This window comes from Rattus norvegicus, chromosome 2 (assembly GCF_021556685.1).
Source record: "Rattus norvegicus strain SHRSP/BbbUtx chromosome 2, alternate assembly SHRSP_T2T, whole genome shotgun sequence".
Taxonomy (NCBI): domain Eukaryota; kingdom Metazoa; phylum Chordata; class Mammalia; order Rodentia; family Muridae; genus Rattus; species Rattus norvegicus.
The window spans coordinates 122,731,809-122,754,365 of NC_141535.1; the positions used below are offsets into that span (position 1 = coordinate 122,731,809).

The 22,557-nt window shown below is 44.9% G+C and overlaps 1 protein-coding gene across 3 annotated transcripts in view; it reads right to left on the reverse strand.

Moving 5' to 3' along the window:
- Positions 1-21,512, reverse strand: part of Ankrd50 (ankyrin repeat domain 50) — a 34,462-nt gene extending 12,950 nt beyond the window's left edge. The window contains exons 1-3 of one of the 3 annotated variants that reach the window (XM_087619304.1): positions 21,338-21,512; positions 19,366-20,251; positions 493-722 (exon numbers count right to left, since the gene is read on the reverse strand). In XM_087619304.1, the coding sequence (XP_087475430.1) occupies positions 493-722; positions 19,366-19,877 (742 nt within the window). In that variant the 5' untranslated portion in view covers positions 19,878-20,251; positions 21,338-21,512. Of the gene's footprint in view, positions 1-492; positions 723-19,365; positions 20,658-21,337 lie in introns of all 3 variants that reach the window. The other 2 variants (XM_087619297.1, NM_001191606.2) reach the window with 2 other exon arrangements.
- Between the last annotated feature and the right edge of the window lie 1,045 nt (positions 21,513-22,557).

The following is a 22,557-nucleotide window of genomic DNA, read 5'->3' on the forward strand; positions in this document are numbered from 1 at the left end:
GCTGTGAAGTGCCTAGAACTACTAAAGAACAGCACAGCAAATCAGTCACTACATTGGGTCTTACTGCAGGGACCCGGGAACGACTGTTTTATGTGTACACATTCATGTGTGAGTGTAGGACTCACTCCTGATTGGCTAGGCTGGAGGGACAACGAGCCCTAGGGGTCTGACTGGCTCTCCCAGCACTGGATTAAAGGTTTTCGTTCCCATGCTGGGCTGGGTTTTGTTGTTGTTTTATGTATAGGGGTTCTCATGCTTGCACAGCAAGCACTTTACTCACTGAATTATCCCCTCAGCTCAAGGAAAGAATTTTCAGAAAAAAAGCCAATGTAAGCGGTTTTAAAGCATACCACACCTTACTTTAAATATGATCTTAAGGCATGGTGGTGGCGAGACTGAGGAGGCTCATGTAGCACTCAGACCTCTGTCCAAGTACTTTGATAACCCACAAGAACCCCTCCTGGGTCCAGTTCTGGAGAACACAACACTCACCAGTAAACATTTTAGTGACAGCTCTGCTCTGCTTCCGGGCAGAGCAGAGAAGCAGGAGCCATGGGGGAAAGAACTCGTGGTGACCAGCCAAGAGCTCTGCCACAGTCCCGGAGAGGTTGGGTGACGTCTGCTCCCCTTCCACCACATTGCAGCCTTCATCCACGGAGTCAACCAACAGGTAGAGGCTTTGCGGGGGTGGCTTCATCCCCAAGAGTGGGAGCAGCACACACCTGTAAGACAGCCACAGGACAGGTCAATGTCACAGAGAGGGCACTGGAATTCATAGTTCAAATGATTGCTTATAATGTTATAAAAGTAAAATGGTTTCAGATAAAAATGTATCTTTTAAGTAATTCATTTCCTAAGAGCATCAGCTTCCATAGTACAGTGTGTATTGTACTACGCACTTGCCTGTGTATGTGCTGTGACTCAGCATAATAAAGGATATTAGGAACTGGATCAAGCTAGATTTCAACACCCTTCTTGGTGTTCTGAGTCAGTAATAAAATGCTTAGATGGTTCTGAATGTGCTAAATACAGAAAGACAGATAAGCTTTGAAGACACCACAGCAGGAAGAAACCTATTGTCCTGGTTTGGTTTTTGGTCACAAGCTAGGGTCATCTGGGAAGAAGGAGCCTCAACAGAGAAAATGACTCCATTAGACTGGTGTGTGGGCAACTGCATTTTCTTGATAGTCAGTGAAGTGGGAAGACCCTTAAAAAGCCCCAGGATTAAAGGGCTCTCGTAGAGATGAAGCCTGGCACCATGTGGCAGGATCATAGTCGAACACAGCTCAGGAGAGACTATGGTAAAGGTATGGTCCAGATGTAATGGAGACCTCAGTACTTTTGAGATGCCAGTATCATGAGATGACCACCAAGGACAGCAGCAGCTGTGGAAGGGAACAAACCTGAGACTACGAGACAAGTTGGGTGTGCTGTGCACTGACAAAGCTGGAGAAGTAGAACGGCCTAGACTCTTCAGAGCCCAGAAAATCCAGATGGACTTTAAGCTATTTACACTGCTAGAGTTTGGGTTTGCTTTGATCTGTGACTGTACCCTAATTCTTCCCTCTTGGAGGTTTGTTCTTTCTTTCTTTCTTTCTTTCTTTCTTTCTTTCTTTCTTTCTTTCTTTTTTCCTTTCTTTCTTTCTTTCTTTCTTTCTTTCTTTCTTTCTTTCTTTCTTCCTTCCTTCCTTCCTTCCTTCCTTCCTTCCTTCTTTCTTTCTTTCTTTTTTCCTTTCTTTCTTTCTTTCTTTCTTTCTTTCTTTCTTTCTAGGCACTCACAGTTATAAGACTATCTTAGGTAGGGTTACTATTGCTGTGATAAAGCAATTTGGGGGAGGAGGCGTTATTTTACTCATAGTTCCATACAACAGTTCATCATTAAAAGCAAATGAGAGCAGGGTAGGAACTGATTTCACCAGGCTTGCTCAGCCTGCTTTCTTACAGAACTCAGGACCACCAGCCCAGGAATGACCTCACCCACAATGGGCTGGGTCCCATCACATCAGTTACAAATTAAGAAAACGACCTATAGGTTTATCTATAGCCCAATTTTATGGAGGCACATTCTCAACTGAGGCTCCCTCCTCTCATCATCTCTGAGGATTCTAGCTTGTGCCAAGGTGACATAAAACTGGCCAGTACATTCAGTCTCTTTAAAATACCCAAGTCTCCTTAAAAATCCAAAGTCTCTGAGCTGGCTAGTTTTATGTCACCTTGACACAGCTAGAGTTATCTGAGAGGTGAGAACCTCAATTGATCAAAAAACGCCTCCAAAAGATCCAGCTGTAGGGCATTTTCTTAATTAGTGATTGAAGAGGACAGGCCCCACTGTGGGAGGGACCATTCCTAGGCTGGTGGTCCTGGCAAGCCAGGAAACAGCACTCTTCCATAGCCTCTGCATCAGCTCCCGCCTCCAGGTTTCTGACCTGTTTGCATTCCTGCCCTGACTTCCTTCGATGATGGACTATGATATGGAATGTAAGCCACATAAACCATTTTGTTCCCAAGTTGCTTCACCACAGCAACAGAAACCCTACCTAAGACACTGAATTTTTCAAAGTGCTAGACTTTAAAAGAAAAAAAAAGACTATAAGACATTTAGTTACATCATTCACGTTGCAAATATTAATAGTAAAATGACATCATGGGGACAAATAGAAATGAAAAAGTAATGGTTTAATAGTTGTAAATTTGTGTGTCAAGTCGACAAGGGCTAATAGTAATTACTGGTTAGTTCTTATCAACTTGACACAAGCTATTCACTCTTGAAGAAGAAACTTTGAATGAGAAAGTGCCTTCGTCAGACTAGTCTGTAGGTAATTCTGTGGGGGGCATTTCCTTGATTTGTGTTTGATTTGAAAGAGTCTACCACTGTGAGATGTGTTATCCCTAGGCAGATAGTCCTGGGGAAAAGCCAGGGGTAACAAGCCAACATGCAGCATTACTCCATGGCTTCTGCTTCAGTTCCTGCCCTGACTTCTTCATGATAGGCTACAACTGTAAGCTGAAATAACCCCCTTCTTTCTGAGGTCGTCCTTTGCTCATGGTGTTTTAGCACAGCAACAGAAGAGCAGCTGATACACCTATCCCATGATCAATGGAATTGAAAGAGTGTTCTATGAGCATTTCTTACAGAGGACCCATGAGTGGAAGAAGGTCTAAACCATACTCACTTTGCGAGACTGTAAAGTAGTAATTTTTTCACCTTTTCTTGCAGGAGCGCACACTACAATGAAGCCATCTGTTTACCAGTCTACACTGTATTTATTTAGATCTGCTGAGATCACCTGTAAGGCTCTAGGGGACCTTGATGCTTCCAGTCCAAAGAGAAAACACAATAATGACATCTAAGCACTGCACCTGACCCTACCTACTGTACTGACCACTGCACCTCACGCTACTTGCTATACACCAATCACTGCACCTTACCCTATCTAGTACTTTGTCTGCTGTGAACACAAAGTTTGGTTAAAAACAAAAACAAAAACAAAGAAACAGTAGGTCAGGTTACTTCAGCAGTTCTCCAAGCACACATCTATCACATGAACCAAAGATGTCTGTTCTCAGTATTTATCACTCACAGCCCCGAGAGCATCTGAACGAACCTCAATGCTTCCACAGCTCCACTGATAACCCCGCCCATGTAGAAACACTGGAATGCACACAATCTGGGAAAGGAACAGACTGCACACATCACACAAGAGAGTGTCACTCCAATAGGCTAATGGATTCAGACAGCCTCCCTTCCAAGAAAATGGATCAAGATCCAAAAGGCTTTGTGTCCGAGTGCATCAAAATGGCTTCCCAAAACAGACTGTGGGGATGTGATCTGGAATCCAGCTATGGGAAAGTAACTAAGGAGGGTACAGGGGAATTCTGGAAGTGACAGGATTGCTTTAGACCATCGCCGACTCTACATTTGTCAAAATCATACAACTGTACAAGAGTCATTATTACAGCATGCAAACTAAAAAATTTAACATGATATACACTATAATATGCAAGAAAAATATAATAAATCTCTCCTGGTAATGTGTCCCTTGGTGTGGGAGTCTGAATTCTCGGTAGCAGCTGACTCTGCTCTTCACACACTAATGCTGAGCAAGTCATTAAACAGAAAGCCCTTTGTTCATGGGCTGGCCTGGCCAGGGCCTTCAGTCCCATCATTACCCCTCAAACTACCAAGGTCCACACCGCCCTGGCAGCATGCTGATCCAACCACAGGTTTCTGTTTCCAGGCCCTGACCAGTAATTGCTGCTTACCCTCTCACTCCAACTCTGTGGGCCTGCTTGTGGGCCTTTGAACAGACCCTCTCTCTCATGCCAGAAATCTCCTCCTATGCCTGCTACCATGCTCACTCTCCTCTCTACCCCCGGAGCTCAGCTCAAATACACACACAGAGGGCTTGAGATAACACTGCTCACTCTCAACCTGGCTCAGGAAGGGTGCTGCACACACACTGCTGAAAAGCCCTCAACAACCGGAACTAATCAGGCCACCAAGGAACTGGTAGTGTGGCATCTACCTTCCTGATCTCTAGGGAGGAGAAAGGATGGTTAGGTGAACTGACCTTTGCCCTCCCGATAGCTTATTTATAAAGATTTCTATCCCAAATGAATAAAAACCTTACAACACTCAAGAATAAGATACCCACAACTCCAGAACAGTGTTCTTCACTCCCAAATGTGAACATAGAGGACTCACTTCTGGCTTGCACTCAGCTCTTGTGGGCTTGTGGTGGTTGGCTTTATATGTCAACTTGCCTGAGCCACAGGATCTCCAGAGGTGGTCTTCTGTTCTGGATGTTTCTGAAGTTAAGGTCCCAAAGGTTGGCTCTCCCCGAGGCAGCTGAAGGCTAACTGAGTGACTGGAGTAGAGGTATCAGTTTACTCCTGAGAACTTGCACCACCCGCTGCCCTGACTCAGGTCAGCTTTCCTAGAACTCCAGCCTGCTAGCTGCATGGCTTGCAGCTTCTCAGCACCCATTACCATGGAAGTGAATTCCTCATGATTAATCCATTTATCACAACTTCTATGGGGCATTCCAATACAGGGCTTACTCTAAAGCCACCTGCATGTTACTTTCTTATGTACTTTGATGGTTTCTATGTGGATTCCATACTTGCATCCACACAACATGTTTCTACCAGCTGCCCTCTCTGCAGGGTGCGGTGACATCACTGCGATCCACAGTACTGGAAAACAGCTCATTTGTGCTTTCTTTTAGGGTTAGGTTCTCAGAATAAACAAATGAAAATGTTTCCAAAGAACACCCTGGGCCTACAAAGATAAGTACTGTCAAGTACTGCAGAAAGGTTCGGGTTGTTATACCACACTGTGACAGTCCCTGTCATGGTGGGGACCTGACCTTCTTCTCAGAGATGAGGAATGTCCTAAGAAGTACCAATGCCAACTCTGGGATCCACTTTCAATAAAGCAGAAGCTGAGTGACCTGATTCCTCCATTTCTGACAAACATTTATGCTCAAAGTTAGGACATGGCTGAGGTACAAACCTCAGCTGGCACGACCTTGAGTGGCGATGCTGCCCCAATGCTGAAGAGAAAAATCTAAATTCTGAAAAAGAAAAAGTTGTGTGTGTGTGTGTGTGTGTGTGTGTGTGTGTGTGTGTATACTTAGTTTAAAGGGCATTTACAAAACCTCATACTCAGGATGGGGTGGGGGGGGCAGCTAAAAAACAGTAGCCTAAAATGGGACAAGCCAAAAACAACAACAAACAAAAACCCTAAATCAAAGGACTACAATTATTTCATGTAGGTTGCATTAACTTTGCAAATAAATTTTAAAAAGGTTCGGTCCTACAGTGCCGTGCCAGAGGCTTCTGGCTCCCTGTGCTGGCTAGTTTTCTGTTAACTTGACACAAGCTAAAGTCATCTGAAAGGAAGTAACGTCAATGGAGAAATTGCTGCCATAAAATGGCTATAGGCAAGTCTGCAGGGCACTTTCTTAATTACTGCTTAATGAGGGAAGGACTTAGTCTATTATGGGTGGTGCCATCCCTGGGCTGCTGGTCCTTAGTTCTATAAGAAAGCAGGCTGAGCAACCCATGATGAGCAAGCCAGTAATCAGCACCCCTCCATGACCTCTGCATCAGCTCCTGCCTCTAGGTTCCTGCCCTGACTTCTTTGCTTAGTCATAGACTTACCTGGAAGTGTAAGCTGAAATAAACCCTTTCCTTCCCAAGACCCTTTGGTCATGGTGTTATATCCTGGCAACAGTAATCCTAACTAGGACAATCCGCATTCCCTCAGCACTGGTACTGTTAAACAATTCATGGTATTTATACACAATAGAATACCAGAACCCTTTTCTAAGCTGGGGTGTCAGACATTAAAGTCACTGATCTCTGTCAGAGAGAGAGAGAGAGAGAGAGAGAGAGAGAGAGAGAGAGAAAGAGAAAGAAAGAGAGAGGAAAGTGGAGCAGGCACAAAGCTTTGGAGCCCACGCATATAAAGCACATTGTGTCTTAGTATTAACTCTGCTTCCTACCTAATAGTATTACTGGATTCTACTCCATAAATACATACTTCTCTTCAGGCTCGGGACTGTGGAGAGAACATGAGCAAGAGGAGGGATGAAGACGAGGAGCCAGTGAGGCCCTGTGGATTCAGAACATGAGTGGCTCTGCTCTTACTTTGTTTCCTGCTGGCCTCACTCTGTGGATATATATAACTTTCTAAACATTCACATGTGAGCCTTTCTTTCTCTGGGCTTCAGCAAAGTACTGCTTCAGTGATGAGTGGCCCACAACTGAGGTTTTACAAAAGGTTGTCCCATTTCTGCTTAAAAATATGTGATTGAAAAAATCTAAATTATAGGGCTGAAGGGGATGGCTCAGTGGGTAAAGTACTTGTTGCATATGCATGAGGGCCATAGTTAGAAACCCCAGAAATCATGTGAAGTATCTATCTCAAAACACAAAACTTGTAAAGAAAAACTGGACTTGGAGTTAGAAGAATCCTTGGAAGTTCGAAGACTAGCTAGTCTGGAGTACACAGTGGCAAACAAGAAGAAAATGAGGACAGATACTGAGAGACTCCACTAGCTTCTACACATGAACCATGGTGAAGGACTTGCATGACTAAAACTAAGCTGTTGTGATTCCAGGGGAGCATAAGAAACCAAAATCCTCAAGTTTTAACACTCGAAATGCACACAAGATACTAAATTCCTTGGCTGAAAGGTTTTCAGGTCACTAGGGCATGCCCTTAAAGAAGTCACTGGGATGCTGGCCTTGTCTTCTCTTTCAATACCCAGCCATAAGAACAGCAGCTGTGCTTTGAAAAGTGTCCACCACTGCTGATAGCACCACCATCAGCAAAGACCTAGTCATAATGGGCTCCCTTGCTCAGTGACTAGAACTTCGAAGCCTGTGAGCCTAACTAGCCTTTGTCTTGGAACTGGTTTTTTCACTGACTTGTCAATGTGATGTTACCATTTACAGAGTGAGACCACACACTTCCAATGCTAGAGTCTTAAGTCTCTCTCCTCCCTGCAAGTCAGTATCTGAGAATTATCCACATAAGAGCTGGCTTGATGGTGGAGCTCCCCAACCCAGCATGTGTGAGGGTCATTTACCTAACAGGTTAATGCTAGACCTAGCATGTTCTAAATTATCTTGGATGATATACTGACATATTAATAGATTATTCAATTCTTTTAAAAAAAATCCCAGGCTTTAATAAATTTTTTTCTGAGAGGTTTTATTTGCTTTTCACAGAAAATAAAATTATCAATAATTTTTATCTTGCCTTCTTTCGGGACAACAAACTTAGATTGTGTTTTCTTTTCTTAAAAAGAAAATCTTTCATCCACTAAATCAAGGCATTTGTAAGAGGTGAAAGAAGATAATGGAGGTAGCTGCTAGTTCCAACCCATGGAGGATAAAATATTATCTATTTATTCACCAAACCAACAGTAACGTCAACCAGCTGATAATTAAAGCAAGGTCATGCCTGTTTCTGAAATCTTAAGGCAAATATGGAATATGGAATTGTAAAGAACATATAGCAGGCAAAAGACAAACGAGCATCAGAAGCTTAGCTCTGAGTAAATAGAGCCCAACCTCTCCCCAAGGTACGCAGTGATAGCCAGAGACTCACTGGACCTGCAGAGAGCACACAAAGCTAGTCTCTCATGAAGGCAGGAACTGCCAGAGAGTGGCCATTCCAGATCAGACCTAGTACTGATGTCTTAAGAGAAGACATTTACAACACCACCCAAGGACTTAGAAAAGTTATATTAATGTTTAAAGGCGCAGGCCAAAAACCTACTTGGCCCACCAAGAAACTCTGCTAGGAAGCAAACTCACAAGGCTGGTAGAGGTCAGTCAGGTCTGATTTAAAGAGTAAAGTGCAAATCTGAAGAGCTCAGCACACAAGATTAGTTTTCCCCAAGGTGTGTTTGCTGAGTTCTGGACAGTGTTAAAAGGCTGAGGAAAGTAGGCCAAGTGTGTCTGCAGGCCAGCAGGAAAGCTCAGTCTACATGCTGGAAAGAGAACTCTGTTTACTTTAAACACAAACAACACTCAAGAGAGCTGGAGGAATCTCAGGCTGGAAAGGGCAGGAGGCTACAAGAGCTAATCTAAGCATCACCAAGGAAGAGCAGAACTTCTGAGCCTCAAGGCGCTGAGATGCCTCCAGGACCTGGTCAAAAGTGAGACAAACTATACAGAAGAAAAGTGCACCAGAGGTTTGGCAAACAAAGATCACAAAGAAACCCAGAGCAGCTGAGTCCCAGGAGCATTGCTGGCCCAAGGAAGGAAAGGCCCTCACTGATGAGAGGCACTATCAGGAGACTGCTATGCTCATCCAACAACTGACACCCACTTAAGTAATTTATTATGGGGTAGGGGGTAGGAGGGATGGCTCAGTGTTGACAGTGCTTGCTCATCTTGCAGAGGACAGGTCACATCACCATGCTGGTGTCTGTATCTCTCACTCTGGAGGATCCTACACCATCTTCTGATTTCTGTATGGAAATGCAGATGAAGAATGCAAATGCACAAACCGCTTCAGACACTCACAGACACCCAATTAAAAGTAAAACAAACCTCTTTTTCCCATTTCATGTTCATGAATGTTTTGCCAGTACATGTATATATACTATGTGTGCCTAAAAGGGCAGGAAAGTGTCAGACCCCCTACAACTAGCATTACATGTGGTTGTAAGCTGCCATGTGAATGCTAGGAATGGAACCAAGGTCCTCTAGAAGAGCAGACAGTGCTCTCAACTGCTGAGTCATCTCTTTAGCTCAAAAAAACTTTAATTATTACGGAGCTGGCAAGATGTCTTCGTGCGTAAATGCATTTGCTGCCAGATCTGAAGACCTGACGTCAATCCCTGTTGCCCATTTGATGGGAGAACTGACCTCCACAAAGTAGCATGGCATGGCTATGCCCACAGACATACACACTTATAAATAAATACATATTTAAAAAATAGTTATGTGGATTAGTAGCCTACTGGCAAAAGAAACAATAGACAAGCAGATGAGATAATCCAGGTACTTCAGCACTCCAGCTCTGGACCCACTCGTTCCAGACCATCGGGCTCGGTGGGCAGTGTTGGAAACAACTTCACTAGAGAGCTCCAACAGCCCACTCCGGCTCACAGCTCCACAGTCCTCCAATCATGGCCATGGGGGACAGATTCACGCCCTGGCTAGAAATGTCCCCTCTGCTCATCTGCTCTTCAGATTCCACCAACCACACCCACTCGACACCAATTCCCAGCACCCAGTGTCTCCCACGAATCAGACAGCATCTTTATTTCTCCCCTCCTTCCACCCTTCTTCTCTGCCTCTGCAAGCGATCCAGGAGCCCACAGCTTCTCCCGCTTCTGCTAGATGTCAGCCCCGCACCACAGTAAAGGCTTCAGTCTCCTGATACTTAGCCTTAGAATTCATTCACAATGCCGGTGGCTGGAGCTTTCTCATGCTATGGAGATGACCTGCCTACCACTCCCTCCCACACATGACCCTCAGCTCACAGGAATCCTTTACCACTGACACCATGTGTATGGCCCTATCATCCCCTTGCTGCAGTAACTCCTTCTTCATGCTCTAACAACCCCCAATCGAGAACCCCACCACGTTCTGAGCCTCGTATTATTACTCTGCCTGCTCATTAGTGGCCTTAGATGCCAGCAACATCCCAGGCTAACTTTGGCTGAATCTGAACTGCTTGTTCACCTTCTGTGCTTTGATGCTGGAATTCAGCTTTTTAGAACTACGCCCTCCAGCTTCCAGCCCTAGCTGGGCTCCTCCCTTCAGCCTCTATTTTGCAGTAACTCAAAATTCCAGCCCACCAGCTTCAAAGCCAAGATCCCAAGAGGCAGATCTTGCTTTATTTCTGTCATCACTCTTATCCAACAAGCTCTTGGGTCAATCTGAAACCAAATTCAGAATACACGTCTGCTGGGCTCTCCATTCTCCCAAGTCCAAGCACAAGCACCAGCACCTGCACACAGATGACCACACTGGCCACTTACTGCCTTCCTTGTCTTAACTCACCTATCCTCTTCTCAGGACACCAGTCAGTGTGACCGAATGAAACCTCAAGTCAGATTATTTTTGTGTAAAGAGCTCCCACGACTTCCAATCTACTCAAAGACAATGAACACACAAACACACCTAATGTCCTTGCAACTACCTAAAGCTCTCTCAGGGTCCTGGCTGTTTCTGCCTCCTACTGTCTGCCCCTGTGAGCTCTCTTGCAGAAGAAATATTCCTTTATTCTCAGTTTTGCAGTCTCTGTGTTCCTAGACATTAAACCAACTCCCACCAAGGCTATGACCTTGTACTTGGTGTCTCCTGGGTCTGAAGCTCGTCAGATTTCTTTCTAAACATCCTAAGTAGCCATATATGAATAGAGCAGTCCTCCACTCTCTCAGCCCTAGCTCTTGCCCTGCATTGGTTTTCTATAAAACACTGTTACCTACTGTCTTAACTTGTGGGCTAATCACCTATATTTAGCTAGCAAAGATAAGTCAATAAACAGAATACTTTCCACATCTGCTAACTGAATGTCCTAGGACAGGACCTGATGCATTCCTTACACCCAAATGAATTCAAAGAAATGAATGAACCAACGTACAATGGTGGCCTCAGCAACACTGCATAACTAAGGCTGCTCTTCAGGACTGGAGTTTAGCTCCCAGCACCCACATCAACTGGCTCACAACTGTAATTCCAGCTCTAAGGGATCTTACTCCTCCTAGTCTCTTCTGTTATCTACACTCATGTGGGATATACTCACACAGATTCAAATACATATGCATAAAAAGTAAAATAAAGCTTTAAACACACACACACACACACACACACACACACACACACACACACACACACACACACAGATGCTGCTTAATGATTCTGGCTGTACAACATAATCCACACTGTGCCTCTCTGGGACCCCAGACATGCCGTGCCTCACACCTCTCAGAGAGGCACAGTGAGGTGAAGGAAGACCTCCTTAGCTGCTCTCACTTTCATTCCCTCCAGAATATGTGAATATTCTGCTTACAGCAGGGGAATGGTATAAAAGAGATCTGCTCATCAACAACTCTATAATACATATAGTTATAAGTGTAAGCTGCTTATCACACAAAAGTGAAGTATTTCAGAATTGAATGTGGTTCAAACAATAAAAATTATATTGACATGGCCAAAATTAGAATGTCTTATATTAAAACAAATAGTTGGCTATTAGTTTACTAGTGATTGGCTCTTACTATATTGTAACTCTAGCAACCACATACTGTATTCCCTCAAAAAGGTAGACAGAAAGTCAAAGTTAAAATCCGACAGAAGAACTCCCGATCTCATATGATCATTAATGAATAAAGAGCAGAGTGGGGTGGTGGGATGTGGGGCCGGCTGAGGGGGGGAGCATACCTTGATGGGTGGGAGAGGGCTTACTAACTAGTGCTATGCCCTAAGCATGAGCCCTGGCACCACAGAAAACAAGAAAACAGGATGAGGACTGAGAAGGAAGGCTTCAGAAGACTCTGAGGAGATAAAGTATGCAAAAAAAAATGTGTTGGGTGTAACATAACCTGATGGGGTAAAGATACTGTGGCTCAAAAGCAAGGAAGATGGTCAAAGCATTACAGAGCAAGGTCAAAGATCAAGGCCACTAGGAGACTATGGAGAGCTCAGGTTTTCCTCTACTGGTGGTAAGAGGGGCTGGCAGGTCTAAATGAGAAGGTGACATGACCTGATGGTCCAGGGAGGCTGCTGTAGTTCTGGAAACATGGGATTTAGTGATGGTGGGAAGTGTAAACAGGAGGTGTCGGCTTAATCTTGGAGGTAGAACAAGTTGCTGACAGACTGGGTGAATGAATGAGTGAGTGACACTGACTAATCCATGACTCCCAGATTTCTAATGCAAACAGTGACTTCCCTTTGAAATAGTCCTTTCTTCTTAGCTTTGCAATTATTTTCACAACAGTGGCCTATACCTCCCCATAACAATTATGTACACTCTCTCTTATGTCTGTGTGTCTATCTTACCTACTCCAGGCATGAGTTAAGGTTACAGCTAGGATCCTGGCTCTCCCTAACTGTTACCATCTCTGGGCCAGCAGGGCAACCAAAGCACATTTACACCACAGTTCTGTTACCATGCTGATGGCAAAAAGCACCAGAGAAAAAGCCGAATTGAAGCCCTATTCAGGACATGTCTGCCACCATGGCACAGACCTCAATCCTGAGAAAACCAGAGACAAACATGGCTCTAGAACTCAGTTGCTTCAACTGTGGATTGCAACTCCATTTGGGGTTCCATAACTTTCATAACATAACTTTGATTTTTTAATATACAATAACCCAAAATTAGCTCAACATAAAATTCGGACTGAATCCAGGGTATGTCTGGCAGCTTGCCTATGCTCTGTCACATGGCTTCACAGAAGCCTTGGCTCTGAACATAGCACATGGAAACTCCACACTGTGCACACTGTTAGGTCCAAGGCCTGAAACACTCCAGCTTGGATTAATGACCACACATTATGAATCACCTTACTTCACCTTCACAGACAAAGCATTCTGCTCTTATAGAAACATGGCAGCTTAATTATGGAAAACAAAGTCTTCCCATGCTTTCCTCCTTCATTCCGTGGCATGTTATCAAATTAGGGTATCTCTGGATTGTATTTGCAACATTTGTTGGGTTTTGGTTCTGCATTTATTTATTAAATATGTGTGTATATGTTGAGTATGTCTGACACACACACACACACACACACACACACACACACACACACACACACACCGTGCTAAAGGAAAAGAAAGAAACCTCGGAAAAGAGGTGAGCAGAGCGTGCAGAGCAGGTACAGAGAGCACTGCAGGTGCTCAGCACTCAGTGTCCAGCTTGGAGCAAGAGGACAGACATGAGGGAGAAGAGTGGAAGGCTCCAAAGAATGGAAAGCCATCCTAGAGGAAGATGATCAAGTGGGGCTGGAAATGGCTCAGGAACTAAGGATGCTCACTGATCTTCCGACGGAGTTCAGTTCCCAGAGCCCACAGGGCAGCTCACAATCAGCTGTCCCTCCAACTCTAGAGGAGCTAATTCCCTCTTCTGACCTCTGTGGACACTTCATGTGCTCACAGCCACTCACAAAACTATAGGACATAAAACTAAAAATGCTTTTATAACTAAATAAACACAACTACATACACAAATATTTTAAACGACAGAGCAAAAAGTGAGAATGGTCTTGGCCTGAAAGACACCTGTACTGGCTGGTTTTGCGTGTCAACTTGACACAAGCTGGAGTTATCACAGAGAAAGGAGGCTCAGTTGAGGAAATGCCCTCATGAGACCCAGCTGTTAGGCATTTTCCCAACTAGTGATCAAGTGGGGGAGGGCATAGCCCATTGTGGGTGGTGTCTTCCCTGGGCTGGTAGTTCTGGGTTCTATAAGAAAGCAAGCTGAGCAAGACAGGGGCAGCAAGCCAGTAAGAAGCACTCCTTTCATGGCCTCTGCATCAGCTCCTGCTTCCTGACCTGCCTGAGTTCCAGTCCTGACTTCCTTTGGTGATGAACAGCAATGTGGAAGTGTAAGCTGAATAAACCCTTTCCTCCCCAACTTGCTTCTTGGTCATGGTGTTTTAGGCAGAATAGAAACCCTGGCTAAGACAATACCTGTAAAGTTTTGTAAATGAAATTATAAATTATGGTTTCGCTGTGTTTAAATAGTGGACAAAAAAGACATTTTAACAGGGATCTTCAGTTTAAAAATACCTAAGAATGAAAAATGAAGAGGGTGGAGAGGTGTAGCCATTAAGAAAACGGACCATTCATTCATGCAGAGGACCTGCGTTTGATTCCTAACACTTTACAACTAGTGGCTCATAACCACCTACTACTATAGCTCCTGGAGGCCTCACAACTTACTCTGATGCACATATACAAGCACATATTTTTAATTTTCAAAGTACTTTTAAAAGAGGATGAAAATGACAATTATCCTACATAGTATTAGTTATAAAAGACAAATGATGGAAAAAATATTTTGCCATGAGCACACACAAGAGAACAAGTAAGTAGGCCTTCTGCTCTGAACCCTCTGTTGAAGAGATGGGAGATGGGTATCTTGCCACCAAATTATCTGGATTAATGCCAATTTGCACAGCAGGTTAATAAATTAAAAATCACTACTCTAGTCTGTTCTGAATTTAAAATTAGTCTTAACAATAAAACATTTCATTTTTCTTATTCAAAGGCTTCAGCCTTTCAGTTATGTTAGGGAATATTTTAGATAGGCAAGCAGCATTCTGCATTCATTAAGTGATAATTGCTTAGCAGCTGTTGACATCATGCAAAGTGCTAACTAAGCACTACAGTAGGCAGGAAAAGTTCCTCAGGCATGGATGATGTCATGGAGATGGGGAAGAGAGAGGGGAACAAAGGATGCCTGAATGAGTTAAAAGATCCCAGGTAGGAAGCTGGAGGTGACAGATGAAAGCACCAGGAAGATTCAGATGCCCCAGGACTCCAGTTCTGTTGGCTGGGGATAGGGACTGATCTCTCAGCTTGAGATATTCTTTTGCAAGTCCATAGCCCTTCATGTAACTTCCAAACTCTTACTGCCTACAGCCATGCATCCATCTTTAATATTTCCTCACAATTCTAATTCAGTTACACTTAATCTGTGATACCAGAGGGAAAGGGATACCTGCAGACTGTCATCCAGAAATAAAGACAGGGATAGAGAACAGGGCTTCTGGGCTCTGTGTACACCTAAATCTGAAAGACCTGGAAGACCTATCTGGGAGTTTGTAGCCTAGTGAAATGACAGCTTCTGTCCTGCTTCTGAAGCATACAGGAGGACTGAAGCACTTCCTCCCGGTCATCCCATACCTCACTTCCTACAGAGATAGTTACCATTTGGTCAGAAATGACTAAAATTTGCTAATGGTTACAAGACTATCAGGAAGCCCAACTTACTTATTCTAACACTAGAGAAGAAGCCATGTTGAAGGCAAAACACACAGCTTTGTACTGAAAACCTGGGGTTGGGGAGAACAGAATGAAAGAAGTTAGTCAACAGTTCTCAGCATAAATAAAAAAGAAAGCATTATAAACTTAGTTCCTTTGAGTAACACAAATAGACTTAAAAGAAAAAAATGTAAATATATACAGTCAATTGCAAACTAAGTAAAATGAAAAGAAACAAGCAATCGTGTTTCTGTCTGGTGAATAAGTGGAATAATCCTATGAACAGCACAGTGTGTCACATGAACACTGTAACAGCTTTTCAACCATAATCTCTCTTCATAGAAGCAGGATGGGTATCAGAATCTAGACTGTTCGAAGGTAGGGCTGCAACCGCACCACATGCTGCTTTATCTCCAGCTCAACTCCACCCAGAACTCAGCACAGCTCTGTCTGCTGATGGATGATGGATGGATGGATGGATGGATGGATGGACGGACGGACGGGCGGATGGATGGGTGGATGACGGATGAATGAATGAATGAATGAATGAGAAGGGAACTTTAGACTACATATGAGAAGCAGCACACCATGTCTGAGGGAAAAGGAGCTGCCATGTGCAACTTGAATAAAAGTCACTCCAATAAAACCAGCTATGCATCACCTCATGTAAGATTTAATTAGCAGTACTGCACAGTGTGGTCATGGACTGAGAGTAAAATATAAGGAAAAGGTTAAAAAGTAAAACCAAGGGGGAAAGTCAAGTAGATGAAAAAGTTCATGACTGAGTCTCTCCTCAGCCTGTTCCCCAGCTAAGACTTCTCTTCATCAAGGGCAGATTGCTTCCCTGCTTCATGTGTATTTACAAAGCCACAAATATTACCAAGGTGTATATGTTAAGAAATGCTATAAAAGCTGGCTTTGATTTTATCAAAAGGAAAAAATATGATTCTATTTCTCTAGGCTTAAATTTATGTTTCATTTAAACTCTTCAACAATTATCTACTTTTACACCGTGCTGGTTAGTCTTCTGTCAAGCTGACACAAGCTACAGTCATTGAAGAGGAGCAAACCTCAGCTGAGAAAATGTCTCCATAAGATGACTATAGGCAAGCGTATCTTAATTTGTGACTGAGGGGTAGGGCCCAGGCCATTGCAGATGGGGCCATCCCTGTTCTGGTGGTCCTGGGTTCTATAAGAAAGCAGTTTGAGCAAGCCATGATGAGAAAGCCAGTAAGCAGCACTCCTCAGCGGTCTCTGCAGCAGCTCCTGCCTCAGGTTCCTGCCTTGTTTGAGTTCCTGTCCTGACTTCCTTTGGTAAATATGGTGTTTCATCACAGCAATCCTAACTAGTAACCAAAAATAGGGCCTACTCCTTAACTGTCTACTTTTAACTCTCCCCAAATAGAGTAACTGTTTAGAAACAACAGCTTTCTCCTGGGTGATTATCAAATGGTGTCTATTCATGTCCAAATCTAACACATGCTCCAATACATTTTTCTGAAGAGTTCATTTAAAGTAGGTTGTTCACTTTGTACTGATGTAACAAAATACCATAGTGGGAAGGGTATAAACAATGGCTTTACTGGGCTTACAGTTCTAAAGGGTAGGAAACCCAAAACGGAGGAGCCTTAGCTCATGGAGTACTTCTCGATAGATGACTGGGTAGAAAGTCAATCAAGCAAACAAACACACAGGTGTTTGTTTAGTATAGGTGGCACCACTAAGGGACTGGCACCCCTGTCAATCAGAAGGGCAGTGTGGGTATGGTTTTCATCCAAAGCCCTAACTTGGCTCCCTTCCCTTCAATTAGTTAATAACTCCAAATCAGGTAGAAAAATAGTTACAGAATGAGAGAAAATTTCCTGTTTTCAGGAAAATCAATGATATTATGAGGAAAGAGTTGTTTGGGATGAGATTATATAAAAATAAGCACACAGTTACCCAACAAGAGTTTGCACTCTTAAGTATCAGATTCTATACTCTAGAAGTGATTGTTCATGATGTTACCCAAATAGCTTATGAAATTATTTAAAACAAATTACATTAATTATTAATAGTATCCTTCAGAAAAGGCAGTAAGGGGAAGAGGGGTGTTTATGTACAGCCTATAAGCTGTGCTTTAGGCAACAGCACTGATCATACAAAGTTCCCACACAAAGTGCTCTCCACCAAACCTACAACCTGACTGAGTCTGTGTCACAGGCTTATCCTGATTTCCTCAGCAGCCTACAGGCAATAGCCCTGAATCTGATGGCTAACAGAAGACTTGTCCAGGGTCTTACCAGACTGTATTTACTCAATTAAAGGTCTAGAACATCACACCTCTCAAACCCTACCCTCAAGCTGACTCTCGTAGTTTAACTACTCACCTTCAACCATGCTGGTCACACTACCTGTACTGACTACTTTCTATTACTGTGATCAAATACCTAACAAGAACCAGCTTAAGAGGAGAAGGGCATGACATCAGTAACTTGAGGTCGATGGTCAGTGTGTCCACAGTCAGAAAACAAAGAGCAGAGAGGAAATGGGGTGGGCTACAAAATTCAAGGCCTGCCCCTAGTCACCAACTTCCTCCAGTTGGGCTCCATTTCTAGGGCTGTGCCCAGCTGCACATCAAGCTTTCAAACTCATGAGTCGATGGGGGCATCTCCCATGCAGACCCTACTCTTCCTGTTACTCTATGGGTCATCGGAACATGGTACTAAACACACCTCCAGGCTCTCCACCTTCTCCACTCACAACCTCTGTTATTCATCAAGTTCATCAAACAATCCAGTTACAATTATGTGTGTGTGTGTGTGTGTGTGTGTGTGTGTATTTGAGATAAATATATATATCAGTATGCAACCTGTACAATCTTTGGTAATTTCCTTCTGCTTTCTCTCTGTTTCCTCATCAAGAAAATAGAATGAAGGTTCCCACATCACAGAATTCCTAAGAAAATTACATGGCTTAATATTTGTAACCCTCATCATAACAACCCCACACTTTACTATCATTATCAAGTACTTTCAGTATCACCTGCACAGTTTTAGATTTCAGCACATAAAAGCAAACATTGATTCAGGAGAGACTTTGCAAATCCCTCCTCCAGACACACAAACCTCTCAGGCACCAGAGCGTAGGGTGCCGAACACACAACTGGTTCTGGAGGAACGAGGCAGTGTGGAGAAACAGGTACATAGGGAGATGAGCGATTCAAGCTGAAGTGAGACAGAGAGGACAATGTGCCAGCTTCTAAATGAGGAGAGACTGAGAAGCAAAAATTTGTCTGCAAGGATTGGCATTTCCTGGAATGCAGCTTTGCATCTGAAACCATTTTTAAAAGCAACACGCTCACTTCCACCCACCCGTCTATTACATAGAGATTCTTAAATAAATGAGTGAGACAATGTTGTCTTCAACACTCAAAACTCTTAGATGGTTCCAATGTTTGCTATTTTATAAATATCACCACAGGGCACTCAACTTTTCTATTGGTTAATAAGAGAATAAATCCCACAACATGAGCAAATCTCCTAAGGACTCTGTTTTAGACAAAGTACATCTCTTATTTAAAGAAACTATAAATACCACTATGGACAAAGGTAGCCTCACTGAAATCTGACCCCAGAGTCCCAGTGGCTAACTGCTGTGCCTTATTAGAAACCCGCTTACCACCTACAGGCACTGTAGAAGAAAAGCAGCATTCTGCTATTAATCCAGCAACATTAAGCTTCACTTTTAAGCCACACACTTCGCAATGATCCAAAGCTTGAGTTTGGTTCTCCTTAGGTCACTAGGGAGTTGTACTGATGAACAGTGATCTGAGCCCAACAACTGAGCAATGTAGTGTAGTCAAGGTATCTCAGACCTGGATGCACAGCAATGCAAGCATGCAAGCTACCTTCCCACTGTTACCTTTTAAATGCTTCCGCTGGGTTCCTCTCACACTCTCCGGGCTCTAGGAGACTTTGGACGGCTGGATCTCTTAGCTTGTCCTCATAACCTTGGAGGAGTCCGCTTTGGCAGATCTGGGCTACCAGACCTCTGATAAACCCCCCGACACACAGTGTGTCCGAGTCCTGGGCTTTGCAGAAGTGGAAAGCCAAAGCCTGCCGATGCAGACCTCTCTGCAGGCTGGCGGGGGAACTGGGCCACAGGAGCTCAGTGCACAGGGCTGTCTTCCCACTGCCAGGCCCTCCGACCAGCAACACGCCCCAGGAGGCTCCCTTTCCAGAGAGGGCACTAGCATTATTCCCAGCATCCCCGACCAGGGACTGTGCATTGGCTGCACTGAAACAGCGGCTTGATTTCTCCTGGAGGCAGTGCTGAAGTTTGTGGAAAACCCATTCCCGACAGTAGAACTGCTTCCCTTGCAGGAGACTCGTCTGGGCCATTTTGCAGACTTTCTCTTCCCAAGGATTAGTCATAATAGGCTTTGTTTGGTTTGTTTTGTTGTTTTTTTCTTAAATCTTCAGTGTGGGCTAGGATCCAGATACACTACCAGAGGCTTCACATCCATTCGGGCATAACTTCTATGTGAGTTAGCTGGGAATGACCAGTTACGGTGAAATTCAACAGTCTCAGAGTTCACTTGGCAAAGGAATGTGCATGTCTTTATTTGGTTCCATAGCCTTCATTAGCAAAGGATCTATTTATTTAATTGTCAAACAGGATGTAAAAATGGCTTGTCCGGAAGCTGGGCAACACCATTCCTGGATCTGTTGGGGTCACAGAACTCTGTGGCTCAATCTGGAGTTCATGTGATGGTAGATACTTCAAGTACACAAATGAGACAACACATCTGGAAAACAGAAGAGAATAGCCAGCGCTTGGGTCTGTGGAAAACGCCCCCACAGCACTGCAAGCTTCAGTGTTCTATCTGAAAACGAGATGCAGAAAAGCCATCCATTACGTTAAGTGGCACCAGAGAGATTGCATTTAGACAGGATGTAGGTAGCGCGGTGTCTCTCCCGCTGAAGGATGAGCATTCCGAGCCCAGAGCCTAGCTCTTGCCAGTTTCAGACATCTGACCGCTGCCAGGGAACTGTTTCAAATTAGAGTCTCTTATGTGGCAAAAATCACAAACCTCTGTTGACACCTTCTTAATGGAAAACATAAAATAAATTTTTTGAGATGACAGATTCTTAATAGACCTGTTTTCAGGTGCCTCGGTGTTCCTGTGCCCAGGTAGTCAACAATTCCCCAAACTAAAATGAAGCAAACAAAATTGTCTTTAGTCCAAAACACCATGTTAAAACCTATTCGTTACAACTCACCCCAGAAATCACTTTCAAAAAAGTTACATGGCTACCCCTTAAATAAACCCATTTTCCTTTTTATACTTTTTTCTTCCCCCATGAGTATGCTTCTAAGACAGATTTTTTTTTAACAGAATTAACCCAGATTTTGAAAGCCTCACTGTCGAAACGGAAACAAAATGGTACTTTATGCCACCTACAGCAACACCCTGGATTTCAGCCTGAAAGCCCTCGCAGTGTAGCTGTGCAAGAGCGCCACTGAGGCAGCTCAGGCACCCCGTCCGGCCGGGGTTCTTTGTTGATAGTTTACAGACCCTAGGGAAATCAAGGGGCTACGGTTGCACCGGACCTGTTCCCGCAAAAGGCCGGCTGTGCCCCAGCAGGCAGTCCCCACTCAGGCCCAGGAGGACGCCTGCTTCCCTGAATGCTTGCTGCCGCCGCTCCAGCCCCGGCTCAGCTGACAGACAAAGGCTCCGAACGAGGTGCTGCCCGGTGCGGCGCGAGCAGGGCGCGGCCCAGGTCCCGCCGCGGGCGCCGCCTCCAGTCCCGGGAATCCAGTGAGGGTCTGACCTGCCCGGCCCCAGCTCCGCTACAGAGGCCCCTCCACCCGGCCTGCTGCTCGCCGTTACCTCAGTCCTTTCAGTTCCACGATCCCGGGATCCCCGCAGCCGTTCCGCCGCCCCGGCCCCCGGTGCGCTCAGCCTCGCACCAGCCTGCGGCTCCCGACCGCCGCCAGCCCGGCCGCCCCGCACAGCGGCGCTCCGCCCAGCCCCCACAGCCGCCACCGCCGCCGGCGCAAAGACTGTCTCAGCCAGCACCACAGCCCCGCCCTCCGCGCAAGCCCCGCCCATACAGGACCCTCCCCGCGCAGACCACGCCCACCACAGCCCCGTTGCACGCAGACCACGCCTCTAAAGGACCACGCCCCTCCTATAGGTCACGTCCCGCATAGACCCCGCCCCTCCCAGTTAAGCCCCACTTTATTGGCTCGCCTTTCGCAGGTCCTGCCCAATCGTTCTTTTTCTACAGGCCCCGCCCAGCTCATAGCCCCGCCTAATCTGCCCTGCCATTCCTCTCTAGCCCCCGCGCCGCGGCCCCGCCCCGCCCCGCCCCCCGTCCCCGGTCCCTCGCACCCGCGTAGAACCTGGTCGCTGTGTGGCGGTTGACTCTGTGCTGGGTGGTGTTCTATACCCCAAGCTCGGCTTTGTGGCCGCTTTGTGCAACTGGTCCTTGAGCTTTCCCGAGAAAGCTAAACTGCGAGGGGCTCTGTGCCTAACTAGAAAGGCGGCTCAGTTCGGCCGGCTCAGGCTGAGGGGCGGGGCGTTACTTCTTGTTCGCTTAACTCCCAACACCTGTAGTGCCTGGCACCTTGTCCAGGTTGCAAGTGAACCTGCAGAAGAGAACGTTCTCCAGAGCTGCTTGAAGGCTGATTTCTATAAAGCTAAATTTGGGTTAGTTTCTGCTTAAACTGCTTTAGTCATTGCTTAGCCTGTGTCTCCAACAGCATAGGGCAAGACGGTAAGTGGAGAGATTTTAATATATATGTAGACTAGTTTGTTTTAATTTGTACATATAATTTTCATTAAACCACTTGCTAAGTTAATTAATGAAATAATTTTGGCCTGGACCTGAAGGTAGAGAAACCTGGTTTAGTTGGCCATCTCCATTGATATGGAACAGTTTGTGAGAGTCAGAGTTTGTATGTAGCATTGGCTAGCCGTGAGGATGGCTATGCTCCTGCCTCTACCTCACAAGTGCTAGAATTACAAGGCATTAATCATGCCTGCTGAAAGACTATCATCAGCTATGACTGTCATTAATCTTCATGCCCGTTTGAATATTAATTTTT